General features: G+C 44.1%; 1 protein-coding gene across 1 annotated transcript in view; it reads left to right on the top strand.

Moving 5' to 3' along the window:
- LOC143766179 (uncharacterized) overlaps window positions 1-22,335 on the top strand; it is a 29,886-nt gene that overhangs the window by 2,645 nt on the left and 4,906 nt on the right. Inside the window, exon 6 of the mRNA XM_077253649.1 lies at window positions 80-170. Coding sequence (XP_077109764.1) covers window positions 80-170 — 91 coding nt within the window. The remainder of the gene's footprint in view (window positions 1-79; window positions 171-22,335) is intronic.

Raw genomic sequence — 22,335 nt, 5'->3', positions numbered from 1 at the left:
CGGTGGAGATGGCAGGATTAGAGCTGATCATAGATGTGACTTCTCCATCTGTCGGTGAATTTTATAATATTTGTTTCAGGGTGAAGATCTGACCCATATTAATACTACAGAGACATATGTGAGGGGGGATGAGTGGTGTAAAGAGGAGATTCCCACATATGACTACCCAGGTGAGTAGTAACCACTAAATGCAGAGAGGTCACAGATTCTTCTCATCACCGGCTGTGGCTGCTTTATCGGTGGTGTAGTCCGGCCGTATTACCATGATCACCATTTTACCTCCAGACCACAACATTCTCCTCCACCCAAAACTGTTCTAATGACTTTGGGCATTGAAAGCCCTTTTCTATAGAACTTACTACCTGGTAGATCCACCTCCCCTCTGGGTTTAGGAGACCCTGTTACCTGCCCAGATCGGTGAACTATAAAGCCAAATGACAGCGTACGTAGAATGTGCTGACAAGGTAGAAAAATATTATGATGAGGAAAACGGAGGGTAATGATGCTGTTGGCTTCCGAAATCCCTGATATGGGAAGAAGGAAAAAATCAGGACTTTGGAAAGCGCTGCCAAGTGCTGAGCCATAAAGTTGGCTATCAAAACAAATGAACGTAAAAAAAAACCAACAACTTTTCATTTTCATATTCTACTCATTTCCGATGTGAACCGGCTCCTTCCTCAGGCATATACAAATTATACATTGTGGATGTTTTATATCCTCCAGAACGGCGTTACTGATCCAATTTCTTAATTCATTAATTAAACCGCGCCTATGCTGCAGTTTTTTGTATAGAAACCTTTCTTCGTATACAAAACAATACAAATAGATGTAAAATGCATATTGGCTGCACAATAAAATCCGTATAAAGAACAATATATGTACATGGAAAATCCTCCGGTTTAAGTGCGGATAGTTTAAAAATTCAATAGGATTCTCTATTCACAAGTCTTTAGGACCTATTAGACACACGTTCTGATATGAGTCTTAACCCCTTAGCGACCGCCGATACGCCTTTTAACGCCGGCAGTTAAGGGCACTTAAACCACAGCGCCATTAATTAACGGCGCTGTGGAAAAAGTGAATAGCGCCCACAGAATCGGATTTTCTCTGGGGTCTCGGTTGCCGAGGGTAGCCGAGACCCCAGAGAACATGATTCGGGGGGGGGGTTACCGACCCCCAGGTTGCGACCGCCAGTAATTAACCGTTTACCGGCGGCCGCAAAAAACCCCCAAAAACCTGCGATTTCCCATTTAATTTCTCTGTCCTCCGATGAGATCGTACATCAGAGGACAGAGAAATGGGGTCACCGATAGCCCCCCGATACTCCTCCGTCTCCCCCGATGCTCCTCGTGGTTCCCGATGGGCCCCGCCATCTTTTTCCGGGGGAAAAATGGCAGGCGCATGCGCAGTGCGCCGGCTGGCACCCTGCAGATCTTTGGGGTCTCGGTTGCCAGGGGTAGCTGAGACCCCAAAGAACATGATCTGGGTCGGTTTTTACCGACCCCTGTTTTGTGATTGCCAATAATTAACCGTTTACCGACGAACGCAAGAGAAAAAAAAGCTGCGTGTCATTCTCTGTCCTCTGATGTGATCGCACATCAAAGGACAGAGAAATAGGGGGATTCGGGGACCTTATCATACTTACCGGTGTCCCTGGGTCCTCCTGCGTCCCCTCCTGGCTGCCGGCTTCTTCCTTAGGGAAGAAAATGGGCGCAGTGCGCCCGCCATGATGTGCCGGCCGGCAGAGGAAGATTCTTCCTCTTGTTTTATTTTGGTTACTGTGAGATCCTCTCACAGTGATCAAAATAAAAAAATAGTAAACAACCCCCCCCCCCCTTTATCACCCCCTTAGTTAGGAAAAAATGATCAAATAAATAAAATGTATGTATTTCTATTTATCAATTAGGGCTAGGGTTAAGGTTAGGGCTAGGGTTACGGTTGAAGCTAAAGATAGGGTTGGGGCTAAACTTAGGGTTGGGGCTAAACTTAGGGTTAGGGTTGGGTCTAAAGTTAGAGTTAGAGTTGGGATTAGGGTTTGGATTAGGGTTAGGGTTGATATTAGGGTTAAGGTTGGCATTAGGGTTACGTTTGGAATTAGGGTTAGGTTTGGGATTAGGGTTAACGTTGGGGTTAGGTTTGAGGTTAGGCTTGAGATTATGATTAGGGGTGTGTTGGGCTTAGGCATTTGATTAGGGTTGGGATTTGGGTTAGGGGTGTTTTGGCGTTAGGGTTGTGATTAGGGTTATGCCATAAGGTTAGGGGTGTTTTGGGATTAGGGTTATGGATTGGGTTGGGATTAGCGTTAGGGGTGTGTTGGGGTTATGGTTGGAATTAGAATTGGGGGGTTTCCACTGTTTAGGTACATCAGGGGGTCTCCAAACACGACAGCCAATTTTGCGTTCAAAAAGTCAATTGGTGCTCCCTACCTTCTGAGCCGTGCGCCCAAACAGTGGTTTACCCCCCATATGGGGTATCAGCGTACTCAGGACTGATTGGACAACAACTTTTGGGGTCCAGTTTCTCCTGTTACCCTTGCGAAAATAAAAAATTGGGGGCTAAAAAATCATTTTTGTGGGGAAAAAATGATTTTTTATTTTCATGGCTCTGCGTCAAACTTCTGTGAAGCACTTTTGCGTTCAAAATGCTCACCACACATCTAGATAAGTTCCTTGGGGGGGGTCTAGTTTCCAAAATAGGGTCACTTGTGGGGGTTTCTACTGTTTAGGTACATTAGTGGCTCTGAAAATGCAACATGACACCCGCAGACCATTGCATCAAAGTCTGCATTTTAAAACGTCACTACTTCCCTTCCGAGCCCTGGCGTGCGCCCAAACAGTGGTTTACACCAACATATGAGGTATCAGCGTACTCAGGACAAATTGGACAACAAATTTTGGGGTCCAATTTCTCCAGTTATCCCTGGGAAAATAAAAAATTGGGGGATAAAGAAATCATTTTTGTGGAAAAAAAATAATATATATTTTACTCTGCATTATAAACTTCTGTGAAGCACTTGGGCGTTCAAAGTACTCACCACACATCTAGATAAGTTCCTTGGGGCAGGGCTGCCACTGGAAATTTCGGGGCCGCCCAGGTTGAGAAACACGTGATGGTGTCTCCGTGGCTTTTCTACATGCATTTGCATATTTCCCATAAGGGATGGTGGAAGTGTTCTGGATCACTGCGTTGAGAAACACGTGATGGTGTCTCCGCGGTGTTGGATGTTTTGATCTCCCCGAGGTCATTCATCCTTATGTTTATAGTCTTTTTACTAGGCACTGCTCCTAATAGCCAGTTTCCTACTCCACACTGATGAGGGGCAAATACCCCGAAACAGCTGTCTGTGGATGGATACCATGTTTTTTTTCATAGGTGGTTTTCCTTTATTGGATGCTGCCGTTTCCGTGGTTGTTCCTTCCCGGTGAAAGACCTGGCTATTCATTGCTTGCGTTGAGAAACACGTGATGGTGTCTCCACGGCTTTTCTACATACATTTGCATATTTCCCATAAGGGATGGGGGCAGTGTTCTGGATCACTGCGTTGAGAAACACGTGATGGTGTCTCCGCGGTGTTGGATGTTTTGATCTCCACGAGGTTATTCATCCTTATGTTCATAACCATAACACGATAGACACTTTTGGCCGGGCCCTACTCTACTGTAACCTATTAAATATTTGTTAGAATATGCAATACAATTTAGGTATATTATGATTTATTTTTCAATTTTTAAAATGACCAATAATATCACATACAAGGAACAAATACCACAGCACCGTGACCAGACCACATATTACCACCAGTAACCGAATAATATCTTATACAAAGAACAAATACTACAACACCGCATTAACAATAGTGGAGCACATTTCCTAATGGGGATTGCACCAGACAGAAAACTTAAATAAAAAATAAATACAAAGTAGTAATAAAAAACAGACAGCAATTCCTCCCTTGGAAACTCCCTGATTCCAAAGTCACTGAATCACAAGTCACATTTACCACCGTTCACACTTACGCTCAGGTCACACTCAGCTCGCTCACACTCGCTATGCTGAAGATTTATAGATTTTTTTTTCTCTCTCTATTTCCCCTCAACAGCAATCCACCTTGCTGTTCAAATTCACTTCCAAAAAGGACTTGAGCTAAAAATCACTAAAATTGACAAATCTCCGGGCCCGGATGGGATACACCCCCGAGTACTGCAGGAATTAAGTACAGTCATTGATAGACCATTATTTTTAATCTTTAAAGACTCCATAATAACAGGGTCTGTACCACAGGACTGGCGTATAGCAAATGTGGTGCCAATATTCAAAAAGGGGACAAAAACTGAACTCGGTAATTATAGGCCAGTAAGCTTAACCTCTACTGTGGGTAAAATCCTAGAGGGTTTTCTAAGGCATACTGTATGGGAGTATCTGAAGAGGAATAACTTCATGACCCAGTATCAGCACTGGTTTACTAGGGACCGTTCATGTCAGACTAATTTGATCAGCTTCTATGAAGAGGTAAGTTCCGGACTGGACCAAGGGAGCCCAGTGGATGTAGTGTATATGGACTTTTCAAAAGCTTTTGATACGGTGCCACACAAAAGGTTGTTACATAAAATGAGAATAATGGGGATAGGGGAAAATATGTGTAAGTGGGTTGAGAGCTGGCTCAGGGATAGGAAACAAAGGGTGGTTATTAATGGAGCACACTCGGACTGGGTTGCGGTTAGCAGTGGGGTACCACAGGGGTCAGTATTAGGCCCTCTTCTTTTTAACATATTTATTAATGACCTTGAAGGGGGCATTCAGAGTAGAATTTCAATATTTGCAGATGACACTAAACTCTGCAGGGTAATCAATACAGGGGAGGACAATTTTATATTACAGGATGATTTATGTAAACTAGAAGCTTGGGCTGATAAATGGCAAATGAGCTTTAATAATGGGGATAAATGTAAGGTCATGCACTTGGGTAGAAGTAATAAGATGTATAACTATGTGCTTAAATCTAAAACTCTGGGCAAAACCATCAATGAAAAAGACCTGGGTGTATGGGTGGATGACAAACTCATATTCAGTGGCCAGTGTCAGGCAGCTGCTGCAAAGGCAAATAAAATAATGGGATGCATTAAAAGAGGCATAGATGCTCATGAGGAGAACATAATTTTACCTCTATACAAGTCACTAGTTCGACCACACTTAGAATACTGTGCACAGTTCTGGTCTCCGGTGTATAAGAAAGACATAGCTGAACTGGAGCGGGTGCAGAGAAGAGCGACCAAGGTTATTAGAGGACTGGGGGGTCTGCAATACCAAGATAGGTTATTACACTTGGGGCTGTTTAGTTTGGAAAAACGAAGGCTAAGGGGTGATCTTATGTTAATGTATAAATATATGAGGGGACAGTACAAAGACCTTTCTGATGATCTTTTTAATCGTAGACATGAGACAGGGACCAGGGGGCATCCTATACGTCTGGAGGAAAGAAGGTTTAAGCATAACAACAGACACGGATTCTTTACTGTAAGAGCAGTGAGACTATGGAACTCTCTGCCGTATGATGTTGTAATAAGTGATTCATTACTTAAATTTAAGAGGGGACTGGTGTTGTGAATTCTGCTCTTGGGCTCCCTCCGGTGGTTATAAGTGGTAGCGCTGCAGTCTTCAATCGCAGCATTTCATCAGGTGTGTCCACTTAATGCAATCCACAGGACTATTTAGTTTTGCTTCACCCTTTAGTCAGTGCCAGTCGTCCATGGTTCCTGGAGGATTCACATCTCTGTCTGGTCTCTCCTGCTTGCTGTTCATTGCAACAAAGATAAGTTCTGGCTTGTTTTTTGCAGTCCACATGCTGTGGGCCTTATAGTTCAGTGCATTTCTATGTTTTGTCTTGTCCAGCTTGGTCTGTATAAGGACTTGCTCATCCAAGCTGGTATCTCTGGAGATGCAGATATACCCTCCATACCTTTAGTTAGATGTGGAGTTTTTGTATTTTCTGTGGTGGATATTTTCTAGTATTTTAATACTGACCGCATAGTACTCTGTCCTATCCTTTCTATCTAGCTAGAATGGCCTCCTTTGCTAAATCCTGATTTCAGTCTGTGTATGTTAATTCCCTCTCCTCTCACAGTCAATATTTGTGGGGGGCTGTCTATCCTTTGGGGATTTTCTCTGAGGCAAGATAGTTTTTCCGTTTCTTTCTCTAGGGGTATTTAGTCCTCCGGCTGTGACGAGGTGTCTAGGGAGTGACAGGAACATCCCACGGCTACTTCTAGTTGCGGTGTTAAGTTCGGGGTCCGCTGTCAGTACAGGTACCACCGTCTCCAGAGTACGTCTCATGCTGCTCCTAGGCCACCAGATCATAACAGTACGACTGGCCAACAATGAGTTAATTGCATCTCAAAAGAAGGGAAGGAAAGTGCTGAGCCATTTTTTTTTCTGTAGTCTGTGGTGTCTTTTTTTACCTCTATACCTCTGGGTGGCTCAGGAGTTTGGCGCTGACATGGATGTTCAGGGATTGGCTTCTCGTGTGGATCAGCTTGCTGCTAGAGTACAGGGTATTTCCGATTATATCGTTCAGACTCCGGTTTTAGAACCTAGAATTCCAACTCCTGATTTGTTTTTTGGAGACAGGTCCAAATTTTTGAGCTTTAAAAATAACTGTAAACTGTTTTTTGCTCTGAAACCCCGTTCCTCTGGTGATCCCATTCAGCAGGTTAAAATTGTCATCTCTCTGCTACGCGGTGATCCTCAGTATTGGGCATTTTCCCTGGAATCTGGGAATCCGGCTTTGCTTAATGTAGACACCTTTTTTCAGGCGCTAGGGTTATTGTATGATGAACCTAATTCAGTGGATCATGCTGAGAAGACCTTGTTGGCCCTGTGTCAGGGTCAAGATGCGGCAGAATCGTATTGCCAGAAATTTCAAAAATGGTCTGTGCTGACTAAATGGAATGAGGATGCCTTGGCGGCAATTTTCATAAAAGGGTCTTTCTGAATCCGTTAAAGATGTTATGGTGGGGTTCCCCACGCCTGCTGGTCTGAGTGATTCTATGTCTCTGGCCATTCAGATTGATCGGCGCTTGCACGAGCGCAGAGTTGTGCACAATATGGCGTTGTCTTCCGGGCGGAGTACTGAGCCTATGCAGTGTGATAGGATTTTGTCTAGAGCTGAACGACAAGGATTCAGATGTCAGAATAGGTTGTGTTTTTACTGCGGCGATTCTGCTCATGTTATTTCGGATTGCCCTAAGCGTACAAAGAGAATCGCTAGTTCCGTTACCATCAGTACTGTACAACCTAAATTTCTGTTATCTGTGACCCTGATCTGCTCATTATCGTCATTTTCTGTCATGGCATTTGTGGATTCAGGCGCCGCTTTGAACTTAGTGGACTTAGATTTTGCCAAACGTTGTGGTTTCCCCTTACAGCCTTTGCAGAACCCTATTCCTTTGAGGGGTATTGATGCTACACCATTGGCTAAAAATAAACCTCAGTTTTGGACACAGTTGACCATGTGCATGGCGCCAGCCCATCAGGAAGATTGTCATTTTCTGGTGTTGCATAATTTGCATGATGCTATTGTGCTGGGTTTCCCATGGTTACAGGTACATAATCCAGTGTTAGATTGGAAATCTATGTCTGTGACTAGTTGGGGTTGTCAGGGGGTTCATGGTGACATTCCCTTGATGTCAATTTCCTCTTCCCCCTCTTCTGAAATTCCTGAGTTTTTGTCAGATTTCCAGGATGTATTCGATGAACCCAAGTCCGGTTCCCTTCCACCGCATAGGGACTGTGATTGTGCTATTGACTTGATTCCAGGTTGTAAGTTCCCTAAGGGCCGACTGTTCAACCTGTCTGTGCCAGAACATGCCGCCATGCGGAGTTATGTTAAGGAGTCTTTGGAGAAGGGGCATATTCGGCCATCTTCTTCACCATTGGGAGCAGGTTTTTTTTTTTGTTGCCAAGAAGGATGGCTCCTTGAGACCCTGTATTGATTATCGCCTCTTGAATAAGATCACGGTCAAATTCCAATACCCTTTGCCTTTGCTTTCTGATTTGTTTGCTAGGATTAAGGGGGCTAGTTGGTTTACTAAGATAGACCTTCGAGGAGCATATAATCTTGTTCGTATTAAGCAGGGTGACGAATGGAAAACCGCGTTTAATACGCCCGAAGGCCATTTTGAATACCTTGTGATGCCATTCGGGCTCTCTAATGCTCCATCTGTGTTTCAGTCCTTCATGCATGATATCTTTCGGAGTTATCTTGATAAATTCATGATTGTATATTTGGATGATATTTTGATTTTTTCCGATGATTGGGAGTCTCATGTGAAACAGGTCAGGATGGTATTTCAGATCCTTCGTGATAATGCTTTATTTGTGAAGGGGTCTAAGTGCCTCTTTGGAGTGCAGAAGGTTTCTTTTTTGGGCTTCATTTTTTCTCCCTCATCTATAGAAATGGATCCAGTTAAGGTTCAGGCCATTCATGATTGGATTCAGCCCACATCCGTGAAGAGCCTTCAGAAATTTTTGGGCTTTGCTAATTTTTATCGCCATTTCATTGCCAACTTCTCCAGTGTGGTTAAACCCCTGACCGATTTGACGAAGAAAGGCGCTGATGTGACGAATTGGTCCTCTGCGGCTGTTTCTGCCTTTCAGGAGCTTAAACGCCGATTTACTTCTTCCCCTGTGTTGCGTCAGCCGGATGTTTCTCTTCCATTTCAGGTTGAGGTCGACGCTTCTGAGATTGGGGCAGGGGCCGTTTTGACTCAGAGGAATTCTGATGGTTCCTTGATGAAACCGTGTGCCTTCTTTTCTCGAAAGTTTTCGCCTGCAGAACGCAATTATGATGTCGGCAATCGAGAGTTGTTGGCTATGAAGTGGGCATTTGAGGAGTGGCGACATTGGCTTGAGGGGGCCAAGCACCGTATTGTGGTCTTGACCGATCATAAGAATTTGATTTACCTCGAGTCTGCCAAGCGGCTGAATCCTAGACAGGCTCGATGGTCCCTGTTTTTCTCCCGTTTTGATTTTGTGGTCTCGTATCTTCCGGGTTCTAAGAATGTTAAGGCGGATGCCCTCTCTAGGAGCTTTTTGCCTGATTCTCCTGCGGTCCTTGAGCCGGTCGGCATTTTGAAGGAAGGGGTGATTCTTTCTGCCATCTCCCCTGATTTACGACGGGTTCTTCAGGAGTTTCAGGCTGATAAACCTGACCGCTGTCCAGTGGGGAAACTGTTTGTTCCTGATAGATGTACTAGTAAAGTGATTTCTGAGGTTCATTGTTCTGTGTTGGCTGGCCATCCTGGGATTTTTGGTACCAGAGATTTGGTTGGTAGGTCCTTTTGGTGGCCTTCTTTGTCACGGAATGTGCGTTCTTTTGTGCAGTCTTGTGGGACTTGTGCGCGGGCTAAGCCTTGATGTTCCCGCGCTAGTGGGTTGCTTTTGCCTTTGCCGGTCCCTGAGAGGCCTTGGACGCATATTTCTATGGATTTTATTTCAGATCTTCCGGTTTCCCAGAGGATGTCGGTTATCTGGGTGGTTTGTGACCGGTTTTCTAAGATGGTTCATTTGGTACCTTTGCCTTCCTCTTCTCATTTGGTCCGTTGTTTTTTCAGCATGTGGTTCGTTTGCATGGCATTCCGGAGAATATTGTGTCCGATAGAGGTTCCCAGTTTGTTTTTAGGTTTTGGCGGGCCTTTTGTGCTAGGCTGGGCATTAATTTGTCTTTTTCTTCCGCATTTCATCCTCAGACAAATGGCCAAACCGAGCAAACTAATCAGACTTTGGAAACTTATTTGAGATGCTTTGTGTCTGCTGATCAGGATGATTGGGTGGCTTTCTTGCCATTGGCCGAGTTTGCCCTTAATAATCGGGCTAGTTCTGCTACCTTGGTTTCGCCCTTCTTTTGTAATTTTGGTTTTCATCCTCGTTTTTCTTCAGGGCAGGTTGAGCCTTCTGATTGTCCTGGGGTGGACTCTGTGGTTGACAGGTTGCAACAAATTTGGGCTCATGTTGTGGACAATTTGGTGTTGTCTCAGGAGGAGGCTCAGCGTTTTGCTAACTGTCGTCGGTGTGTTGGTTCCCGGCTTCGGGTTGGGGATTTGGTCTGGTTGTCTTCCCGTCATGTTCCTATGAAGGTTTCTTCCCCTAAGTTCAAGCCTCGGTTTATTGGCCCTTATAAGATTTCTGAGATTATTAATCCAGTGTCTTTTCGTTTGGCCCTTCCAGCCTCTTTTTCCATCCATAATGTTTTTCATAGATCTTTGTTGCGGAAATATGTGGTGCCCGTTGTTCCCTCTGTTGATCCTCCTGCCCCGGTGTTGATTGATGGGGAGTTGGAGTATGTGGTTGAGAAGATTTTGGATTCTCGTTTTTTGAGGCGGAAGCTTCAGTATCTTGTCAAATGGAAGGGTTATGGCCAGGAGGATAATTCTTGGGTTGTTGCCTCCGATGTTCATGCTGATGATTTGGTTCGTGCCTTTCATTTGGCTCGTCCTGATCGGCCTGGGGGCTCTGGTGAGGGTTCGGTGACCCCTCCTCAAGGGGGGGGGGGGTACTGTTGTGAATTCTGCTCTTGGGCTGCCTCCGGTGGTTATAAGTGGTAGCGCTGCTGTCTTCAATCGCAGCATTTCACTTAATGCAATCCACTGGGCTATTTAGTTTTGCTTCACCCTTTAGTCAGTGCTAATTGTCCATTGTTCCTGGAGGATTCACATCTCTGTCTGGTCTCTCCTGCTTGCTGTTCATTGCAACAAAGATAAGTTCTGGCTTGTTTTTTGCAGTCCACATGCTGTGGGCCTTATAGTTCAGTGCATTTCTATGTTTTGTCTTGTCCAGCTTGGTCTGTATAAGGACTTGCTCATCCAAGCTGGTATCTCTGGAGATGCAGATATACCCTCCATACCTTTAGTTAGATGTGGAGTTTTTGTATTTTCTGTGGTGGATATTTTCTAGTATTTTAATACTGACCGCATAGTACTCTGTCCTATCCTTTCTATCTAGCTAGAATGGCCTCCTTTGCAAAATCCTGATTTCAGTCTGTGTATGTTAATTCCCTCTCCTCTCACAGTCAATATTTGTGGGGGGCTGTCTATCCTTTGGGGATTTTCTCTGAGGCAAGATAGTTTTTCCGTTTCTTTCTCTAGGGGTATTTAGTCCTCCGGCTGTGACGAGGTGTCTAGGGAGTGACAGGAACATCCCACGGCTACTTCTAGTTGCGGTGTTAAGTTCAGGGTCCGTGGTCAGTACAGGTACCACCGTCTCCAGAGTACGTCTCATGCTGCTCCTAGGCCACCAGATCATAACAGACTGGATACCTTTCTGGAAAAGTATAATGTTACAGGGTATATACACTAGATTCCTTGATAGGGCGTTGATCCAGGGAACTAGTCTGATTGCCGTATGTGGAGTCGGGAAGGAATTTTTTTCCCGAAGGTGGAGCTTACTCTTTGCCACATGGGTTTTTTTTTGCCTTCCTCTGGATCAACATGTTAGGGCATGTTAGGTTAGGCTATGGGTTGAACTAGATGGACTTAAAGTCTTCCTTCAACCTTAATAACTATGTAACTATGTAACACCATGATCAGACACCATATTACCACCACAGTGATCGAATAATATCAAATACAGGGAACAAATACCACCTCACCATGACCAGACCACATATTACCACCACAAAGTGACCAAATAGCACATACAAGGCACAAATACCGCAACACCATGTCCAGACCACATATTACCACCACATAGTGACTGAATACTACAATACTGATCTGTAATAAAAAAAAACACAATACTATCACCATAAGTGCCATTATACACAGGAGATCTGTACTTAGTATGCAGTGTCTGTGTAGAGGTTATGCAGTGATCACTGGTGACATTGTACACAGGAGCTCTGTATATAATGTATAGGTAATACAGTGATCACCGGTGACATTATACACAGGAGCTCTGTATATAGTATACAGTGTATAGTGTCAGTGTATAGGTTACACACTGACTCACTAGTGACGTCTCTAGGTGAAGTCCTTCATCTGTCATCCCGCACAGACCACCATTACTTCTTCCAGCCAGGACTTGTCTCTGCAGGAAATAACACAGTTATCTCGAGCTCCGCTTGCAGAACACATTACTTAATTTTTTCCAACTTCTACATTACACCACATGAAGAAAAAAAGGCGACATAGTATCACTCTACACGGTAAAAGGACTGCCCCCCCATTTAAAACAGTGTCCTCAAAAAATAAAATAAATACGTCACTGCAGTAATAATATCTCGTAATTCGCCCCTATGGTAATAATAATATCCCCCATCCTGGCCCCGTGTGTCTCATTCCTGGCTTCAGCCATATGTTCTCCCATCCTGCCCTCATGAGTATCCATTCTTCCCCATGTGATCTCCCCATCCTGCCCCATCTGTCTCCATCATATCCATCCTGCCCCATGATCCAATCCTGCCCCCATGTCTTTCATTCTGCCCCGTATCTCCTTTCTTGCCCCACCTGTCTCCAGTCCTGCCCCCAGTGTGTCCAGCATTCTGCCCCCAGTGTGTCCAGCATTCTGCCCCCAGTGTCCAGCATTCTGCCCCCAGTGTGTCCAGCATTCTGCCCCCAGTGTGTCCAGCATTCTGCCCCCAGTGTATCCAGCATTCTGCCCCCAGTGTGTCCAGCATTCTGCCCCCAGTGTGTCCAGCATTCTGCCCCCAGTGTGTCCAGCATTCTGCCCCCAGTGTGTCCAGCATTCTGCCCCCAGTGTGTCCAGCATTCTGCCCCCAGTGCTCCAGCATTCTGCCCCCAGTGTGTCCAGCATTCTGCCCCCAGTGTGTCCAGCATTCTGCCCCCAGTGTGTCCAGCATTCTGCCCCCAGTGTGTCCAGCATTCTGCCCCCAGTGTGTCCAGCATTCTGCCCCCAGTGTGTCCAGCATTCTGCCCCCAGTGTGTCCAGCATTCAGCCCTGGGCCCCCCGGATCGCTGCTCTCAATAATAATAATAAAAAAAAGTTCTTACCTGACCTCGCTCCTGCGGCGAAGGCGAAGCTCCCTCCACTCAGCTGAAGCTCGCACTTGCCGGCAACTGACACTGACGTCAGACGCCGGCAACGTGCGCACTGCGGCTGACGTCAGCTGCCAGCCTCCGATTGGCTGGCGGCTGTTAACTATTGACGTTCGGGCGCGGACCCGCATGTCAATAGTGTTGCCGCAGCGCCGCTAAGGGCCCGGTTTAGCTTGCCAGTAGGGGCCCTTTGAGCAGATGAGACGGGAACCGATGCGCGCCCCCTCTGCCCACCGGGCCCCATACGCTAGTCAGGGCAGTGATGCCCTGATGGCGGCCCTGCCTTGGGGGGGTCTAGTTTCCAAAATGGGGTCACTTGTGGGGGGGTTTCTACTGTTTAGGTGCATCAGGGCCTCTGCAAATGCAATGTGACACCCGCAGACCATTCCATCAAAGTCTGCATTTTGCATGTGCCCAAACAGTGGTCCCCCCACATATGAGGTATCAGCGTACTCAGGATAAATTGCACAATACATTTTGGGGTTCAATTTCACCTGTTACCCTTGAGAAAATAAAAAATTGTGAGCTAAAAAATCATTTTTGAGGAAAAAAAAGGATTTTTTATTTTCACGGCTCTACGTTATAAATTTCTGTGAAGCACTTGGGGGTTTAAAGTGCTCACCACACATCTAGTTAAGTTCCTTAATGGGTTTAGTTTCCAAAATGGTGTCACTTGTGGGGGCTTTCCACTGTTCAGACACATCAGGGGCTCTGCAAACGCAACATGGCGTCCTCCCATCTCAATTCCAGCCAATTCTACATTGAAAAAGTCAAATGGCACTCCTTCACTTCCAAGCTCTGCCATGCGCCCAAACAGTGGTTTACCCCCACATATGGGGTATCGGCGTATTCAGGAGAAATTACACAACACATTTTGTGGTTCATTTTCTCTTTTTACCCTTGTGAAAATTTTAAAAAATGGTTCTGAAGTACGGTAAAATGTTTGCAAAAAAAAGTTAAATGTTCATTTTTTCCTTCCACATTGTTTCAGTTGCTGTGAAGCACGTAAAGGGTTAATAAACTTCTTGAATGTGGTTTTGAGGACCTTGAGGGGTGTAGTTTTTAGAATGGTGTCAAGTTTGGGTATTTTCTGTCACGTACTGCACACCCCTCAAAGTGACTTTAAATGTGATGTGGTCCCTAAAAAAAAAAGGTTTTGTAAATTTTGTTGTAAAAACGAGAAATCACTGGTCAACTTTTAACCCTTTTAACTTCCTAACAACAAAAAAATTGTTTCCAAAATTGTGCTGATGTAAAGTAGACATGTGGGAAATGTTATTTATTAACTATTCTGTGTGACATATCGCTCTGATTTAAGGGCATAAAAATTCAAAGTTTGAAAATTGCAAAATTTTAAAAATTTTCGCCATATTTCCATCTTTTTCATAATTAATCGCAAGTAATATCGAAGCAATGTTACCACTAACATGAAGTACAATATGTCACCAAAAAACAAACTCAGAATCAGCGGGATCCGTTAAAGCGTTCCAGAGTTATAACCTCATAAAGGGACAAGAATTGTAAAAATTGGCTCGGTCATTAAGTACCAAATTGGCTCTGTCACTAAGGGTTAAACTGGTGGGATCTCGTTTATATTCTAAAACGAAATGCCTAGACAGACAGATTACACCTTTCCTAATATTATGTCTCTGGCTGGTCATCCTATTATGGATCGTTTGGGTTGTTTTTAGATTTACAAGACCAGGTCCCGTCTTTCTGGCCAAACTTCACTTTTATGATCGACAACATTAAATGTGCAGTGAGGCCAAGTGTGAATTTCTGGACAATAACAGCAGAGTTTCCCTTTTATCCTGAGTTTTCAGATTCTTATAAAACCAACTAACTTCATACAAGATTGTGGTGAACTACATAATAAACATCACACCGGTGCCATGATGTATCTCTAAGTTGTGCGTGGCTGATGGCTGTAATATACATTGGGTACGGAAAGTATTCAGAAGAAGACTTTACATTCTTCATTGTTTCATTGCAGCCATTTGGAAATTCAAAAAAGTTATTTTTTTTCTCATTAATGTGCACTCTTCACCCCATCTTCACTGAAAAAAAACAAAAATGTAGTAATTTTTGCAAATTTATTAAAAAGAAAAACTGAAATATCACATGGTCATAAGTATTCCGACCCTTTGCTCAGTATTAACCCTTTAGAGCTAGTACAGCCATGAGACTTCTTGGGAATGATGCAACAAGTTTTTCACCCCTGGATTTGGGGATCCTCTGCCAGTTCCGTCAGATTGGATGGTGAATGTTGGTGGACAGCCATTTTCAGGTCTCTCCATAGATGCTCAATTGGGTTTAGGTCAGGGCTCTGGCTGGGCCGGTCAAGAATGGTCACAGAGGTGTTCTGAAGCCACTCCTCTGTTATTTTAGCTGTGTGCTTAGGGTCATTGTCTTGTTGGAAGGTGAACCTTCGGCCAAGTCTGAGGACCAGAGCACTCTGGAAGAGGTTTTCATCCAGGATATCTCTGTACTTGGCCGCATTCATGTTTCCTTCAATGACAACTAGTTGTCCTGTCCCTGCAGCTGAAAAACACCCCCATAGCATGATGCTGCCACCACCATGTTTCACTGTTGGCATTGTATTGGGCAGGTGATCAGCAGTGCCTAGTTTTCTCCACACATACCGCTGAGAATTATCACCAAAAAGGTCTGTCTTCATCTCATCAGAGCAGAGAATCTTATTTCTCATAGTCTGGGAGTCCTTCATGTGTTTTTAGTAAACTCTATGCAGCTTTCATATGTCTTGCACTGAGGAGAGGCTTTCGTCAGGCAACTCTGCCATAAAGGCCCGACTGGTGGAGGGCTGCAGTGATAGTTGACTTTGTGGAACTTTCTCCCATCTCCCTACTTCATCTCTGGAGCTCGGCCACAGTGATCTTGGGGTTCTTCTTTACCTCTCTCACCAAGGCTCTTCTCCCACAATTGCTCAGTTTGGCTGGACGGCCGGGTCTAAGAAGACTTCTGTTGGTCCCAAACTTCTTCCATTTAAGGATTATGGAGGCCACTATGCTCTTAGGAATCTTGAGTACTGCAGAAATTCTGTTGTAACCTTGGCCAGATCTGTACCTTGCCACAATTCTGTTCTGTCTCTGAGCTCCTTGGCCAGTTTCTTTGACCTCATGATTCTCATTTGGTCTGACTTCCACTGTGAGCTGTGAGGTCTTATGTAGACAGGTGTGTCTCTTTCCAAATCAAGTCCTATCAGGTTAACCCCTTACCGACATCGGGAGTAGTAGTACGCTGAAGTCGGACTCCCTCTCTTTGATGTGGACTCAGACGGTGAGCTCACATCTTTCCGGGGACACGTCAGCTGTTTTGAACAGCTGACATGTGCCCGCAATAGCCGCGGGTGGAATAGAGATCCACCCACGGCTATTAATCAGTTAAATGCCACTGTCAAACTCTGAAGCGGCATTTAAATTTCACTTATGGCAATCACGAAGGAAATACGCACACCGGTGACCCCCGTCACATGATCGTGGGTCACCGATGTGTTGGCATGACAACCTGAGGTCTCCTGGAGACCTCTATGGTTCTCAGTGCTGGCTTCCAGTGAGCGCAACCCAGTGGTCGGCGCTCATAGCAAGTGAGTAAATCTGCTATATACAGGCCGCCATCTGAACATCGCCTCTATGTAGCAGAGCCGATCGGGTTGTGGCAGCTTCTAGTCTCTTATGAAGACTATTGATGCATGCCAAAAGTAAAACAAAGTTTTTAAAAATTATAAAATAAAAAATATAAAAATTCAAATAACCCCCCCTTACGCCCCATTAAAAATAAAACAATAAAAATAAAATCAAACAGACACATATTTGATATCGCCGCATTGAGAATCGCCCGATCTATCAATAAAAAAAGAAGGATAAACCTGATTGCTAAACGGAATAGCGAGAAAAAAGTAAAATTGCCAGAATTACTTGTTTTGGTCGCCGCAACATTGCATTAAAATGCAATAATGGGCGATCAAAAGATTGTATCTGCACCAACATGATGTCATTAAAAAACGACAGCTCGGCACACCAAAAATAAGCCCTCACCCGACCCGATATCGCGAAAAATGAGACACTACGGGTATTGGAAAATGGCGCAAATTTTCTTTTCTTTTTTTTTTTAACAAAGTTTTTTTTTTTTTTCACCACATAGATGAAAAAGAACCTAGACATGTTTGGTGCCTATGAACTCATAATGCGGTAAAGTAGATGATAAGCACAGCCCGAGGGTGGAGGTGCTGAAGAAGTAGGTGCCCAGACCTTGAAGTGTAGTATAGGATATACTTGGCACACTCGTATGGGTCTGATGCAAAAAAGTGTTTATTATATACATACAGTATTCAAACGTTTCGGTCTACCAAGGACCTTCATCAGTGTGCTCTACAAATAAACAAAATAAAGTGCATAGACATAATCCGAGAACAGAAATTAAATAAAATAAAGTATATAAAAGGAAATATATCTGGTCGCGTATGGTAGACTGGTAGGAACCAGAAATGACACTCCAAACATTATAACAAAATAAACGTCATATATGCGAAAAATATTTTACACAAATATGAGTGGAATCCATGGGAACCTTATAGGTACTAGGACTAGACTATAGAGTGTGGGGTTGGTGTCTCACGAAATAGATAGGGGGTACATACCTATGGAGAGCTGGAAAGCGAGTATAAAGCATAGACCCTTAGAAGTTATATTGCATCTGTAGTGAAATAGAGAGAATAGATATCTATATATACGAATGGCATGCATAGGAAGGTGTGGCACAGTGACTAGAGGTTGTATGAATGGATGTACCAAGATAGTAGGATAAACAAGGGATCCTGAAAATAGAGGGCTCTAGACCAGCCGATCTATAAGAGATTGCCAAATGTTTGTTAGAATACTATTAAAATAGTAGGGAGTCCATGCAGCATGTAGGCACTCCTATCTGTGGCACTTACCGAGCCTTAGAGGAGGCTGTGGAGAGAGAAGACGGACGCGGTATCCACCGCAGGTCACAGGAACTGAATGTCGGCGGTACAATGTCCGGAAGTGCCAGAACTTATAAAGCCCTGTGCGCCTGCTGTGGCCGGAACAAAAACCGAAAGGAGTGAACCGGAAATGACGCGCGAGTGCACGTAAAGAAAACGGCTGCTGTGCGTTCCACAGAGAAGGAGGTGGTAACCAGTGCGTTCCAGCGCATTGCTGACGAGAAGGGTGGGATCAAGTGAAGGAGTGTCATACACATTTCAATAGGGGCGGCTCTGTGGACAAAACACAAGATTAGTAACATGCATGTATTTAAATGGATGTTAACCCCTTTCTGACATTGGACGTACTATCCCGTCGAGGTGGGGTGGGCCCGTATGACCACCGACGGGATAGTACGTTCAGCTTGATCCCCGGCGCTTATGGGGGGAGCGCGGCCGAGTGTCAGGTGACTATCGCAGCTGACATCCGGCACTATGTGCCAGGAGCGGTCATGGACCGCCCCCGGCACACCACGACCAGTCACAAGCCGCGACGTCATCTAAGGTCTTTCAAGCGCTCATTCTTAGGAACGGAAGCTGCCGGTTACAACCAGGGCGCGTCAGAGGGTGAGTATATCAATATTTTTTATTTTTATTCTTTATTTTACACATTAATATCGATCCCGATACCGCAAAAGTATCGGAACTCGGTATCGGAATGCTCAACACTATCCAAAAGGCTTCCCTGCGTTTGAGTATAGAAATACGGTCTCCCCCGCGACAGGGAGGGGTAACTTGCTCGATTACCTGGAAACGGAGTTGTGACACATTGTGTCCTTTTGAATTGAAGTGATCCGGTATGGGGAGTAATAAATTCTTGCATCTGATGGTGGATTTATGTTTTGATATTCTGTCCTTAATAGCTTGAGTGGTCTCCCCTACGTATAATAGACCGCAAGGACATTTGACCAGATAGACAACTAAGTTTGAATTACAAGTGAAAAAAGTGTTAATATTGTACCGTTTCCCCGTGTATGGATGATAAGTGGTGTCACGTTTTAGGACATTGCTGCATTGATTGCAGTTTAAGCAGGGAAAGGTGCCTTTTTTCGGGTTGCAAAGAAAACGTTGGGAGGAGGGACCAATGTCTGCACGGACCAACGTGTCCCGTATGTGGTGTGCTCGACGGAAACATGGAAGGAAAGGATTTTTTAATTCTGTAAAATATTTTTTGCATATATGACGTACATTTTGTTATGTTTGGAGTGTCATTTCTGGTTTCTACCAGTCTGCCATACGCGACCAGATATATTTCCTTGTATATACTTTATTTTATTTAATTTCTGTTTTCGGATTATGTCTGCATAAGGCTGCAGGGGTTAATTAAACACAGCTGGCCTCCTTCAATACCGGGCCGTGGATTCACCTCAAATGTGGACGGGACCCTGCTCACGCCATACCGCTCACCACGCCACATCATCCCCGCACCTCTGTCGCCGCCACAATGCCGGTAAGCCTGCGTTCCAACTATAAGACGCACCCCCCATTTTCCTCACAATTTTTTTTGGGGAAAAGTGCGTCTTATAGTCGATAAATACGGTAGTTTCTATACTCTTGTGGTCAGGACTCCTAGTAACTCCAATGGTCCACCATAAATGAGTGCAACACCAGTTTAGTGTTGGAGTTCTCCCCTCATACATATGTTGTTGTTGAGGATGTAACTTTTTTTAAAATTTTGTTACATGTTCATTCTGTATGATAGTTTGAATGTGGTGGGATCGGCCTGCCTCACTTAACTGAGTCTGTATCTCCCTGGTAGTGTTTAAAAAAAAGGTTTCAATTACCAAGTGCCTGAGATCTAAATTTAAGATCCCTCAGCTCTGCACTATTATAAAAAGTTCTATTTAAATTTCTAATATTTCTTCTTGACATTTATCTGACAGAAAATATTGGTTCTTACGATAGTTTATATTGCTTAGAGCCACCAAATCCCATACTTCAATTACTCCAGAGAAGTTTCACCACTACTCATTTTTTTTCCTGAGGATGACTGTTCAGCTTGATCATTTCAGTAGATGTGTTATTGTCTATATTCACAGTTTTGCCCATTACCCTTTAACTTCTTTAACCCCTCTACATGGATTTGGACTTACACAGAGACCCCTAGGCTTGAAGCACAGTTACCTACTGTTCTGTGGAGTAAGATGGGAAGAAGAAAAGACAGATAGCCGTGTCAGAACCAAGAGGCCAGAGAAAATACTAACTCAGGAGACATAAGAGTAGTCAGTAAACAGGCTGGGGTCACAGCAGAAAACAAATACACAAGCCAGGAGCTGAGCACAGAGGACTGAACCAGAGGAGATCAAGGCTGTATCTGGCAGCTTCCGGCAATATGTTTCAAGCTTTAGTAAGGTGTGGTGCTTTCAAAGTCCAACTCTGATTGCCCAAGGAGTTAGCAATCTCAGGCGGACATATTGCATATGCTTTAGCATTGTCCTAGATTGTCCTCCTATTGGATTGTAGTGTTGAACTGCATTGGAGTGGTGTATGGGTCCATTATTCCTAGGGATCCGTTGATATGTATATTAGGGTAAATATTAACTGACAATACCACTAAAGTTGTAATTGCAAGATTATAGTTTGCTGCAAGGAAACTGATTGCAAAATATTGGGTTAGAGAGGAGCCTCCGTCCAGACGTGAATTCATTGCTCAAACGAACCACATAACTGAGCTTGAGAAAAGCATTTACGCCAGGAGAGATGAGCTAGATTTCTTCCATAAATTATGGCAGCCGTGGTTGGATAAGATTAATGTTCTACCAGTATATAGTACAAGTTATGGTAAACTGGAACTCTGTTTGATATTGTCAACTATGGACGAATTATTGTTTGCTCCTGATATGGCCTCCATGGGGGGTTAATTTACTGTAAAACATAAAATGAGTAGGAACATGTGATCTGTTGTAAATCTTGTTATCGTTAATACAAATGTATCTGATTAAAAAATGTTTGGTGCTTTCCAATTGGCAGATGGTACTACAGATGCCAGGCGCCCTAATCTTAGTGACTGGGCAGAGCCTGCACCGCCAAGAGCTTCTGGTTCCAACCCCACCTCTGTTACCAGCATCGCCTGCAGATTGAGTAAGCCGCGTCTGGTGTCCAAAACAGACATTGCAGGAGCAGATCCCAGAGGAGATGGGACACACCATTTGCAGAATTCCTAATATGCAGAAAACCAGAGCAGATGAAATCCCTTTAACCCCTTTCTGACCTCGAACGGGATAGTACATCCGAGGTCAGAACCCCCGCTTTGATGTGGCCTCCGGCGGTGAGCCCGCATCAAAGCCTGTTCAAAACAGCTGACATGTGCTCGCAATAGCGGGGGGTGGATTCACGATCCACCCGCCACTATTAACTAGTTAAATGCTACTGTCAAACGCTGACAGCGGCATTTAACTAGCGCTTCCGGCCGTCGGGCCTAAAATGCGTGCATTGCTGACCCTCGTTACATGATCGGGGGTCAGCGATGCATCGGCATGACAACAGGGTGGATTGATTTAAATCACGCCGATTTAAATCATGATTTAAATCACGATTTAAATCAAAAGATTTTTTTCTATTTAAATCGGATCGATTTAAATCATGATTTTAATCATGATTTAAATCACTGATTTAAATCAAAAGGTTTTTTTTAATATAAATCACGATTAAAATGAGAAGTGAGAGCAGTGCGCATGTGCGCCCATAGTTTCACGGACGAAACTAGGGGCAACGATCTAACGCCAGGGTGAGGGGGGGACCCCAAAGTAAGTAAAAATCTTTTTTGTTTTACTATATGGCAATAGGTAGGTGTTTAAAAGCAGCATGTCTTAATTGTATAAACTATTAATAGCCTCCACATTTTGTTCATACTGCCCCTTTAATTCCACACTTCTAGCTTGGTTTCACTTTTGGTTTAGTTTCTTTTTCCATTCAGTTGACATGCCCAAACTTGTTGGATAGTCAGCATCCTACAGAAACCTCTGGAAGAGCATGGCATTGTGAATGTTACACATATACAGCCTTTATTCTACTGAGTTAAACAACTCAGCTTTATCTCATGATGGAAGAACCTTTGGATGGTAAAATATTTTCCTCAAAAAGCAGTTTATTGAAAAAAATCTGATTTAAATCAAAAAAATCCGATTTAAATCAAAAAAATCCGATTTTTTTGATTTTTTTAAAAAAACATTGATTTTTATCCACCCTGCATGACAACCAGAGGTCTATTGAAGACCTCTATGGTTGTTGATGCCTGATTGCTGTGAGCGCCACCCTGTGCTCAGC

The sequence above is a fragment of the Ranitomeya variabilis genome, chromosome 4, assembly GCF_051348905.1.
Source record: "Ranitomeya variabilis isolate aRanVar5 chromosome 4, aRanVar5.hap1, whole genome shotgun sequence".
NCBI classification, from domain to species: domain Eukaryota; kingdom Metazoa; phylum Chordata; class Amphibia; order Anura; family Dendrobatidae; genus Ranitomeya; species Ranitomeya variabilis.
Note: the sequence above shows the minus strand (reverse complement) of the source record. Positions and strands in the feature narration are given on the sequence as shown.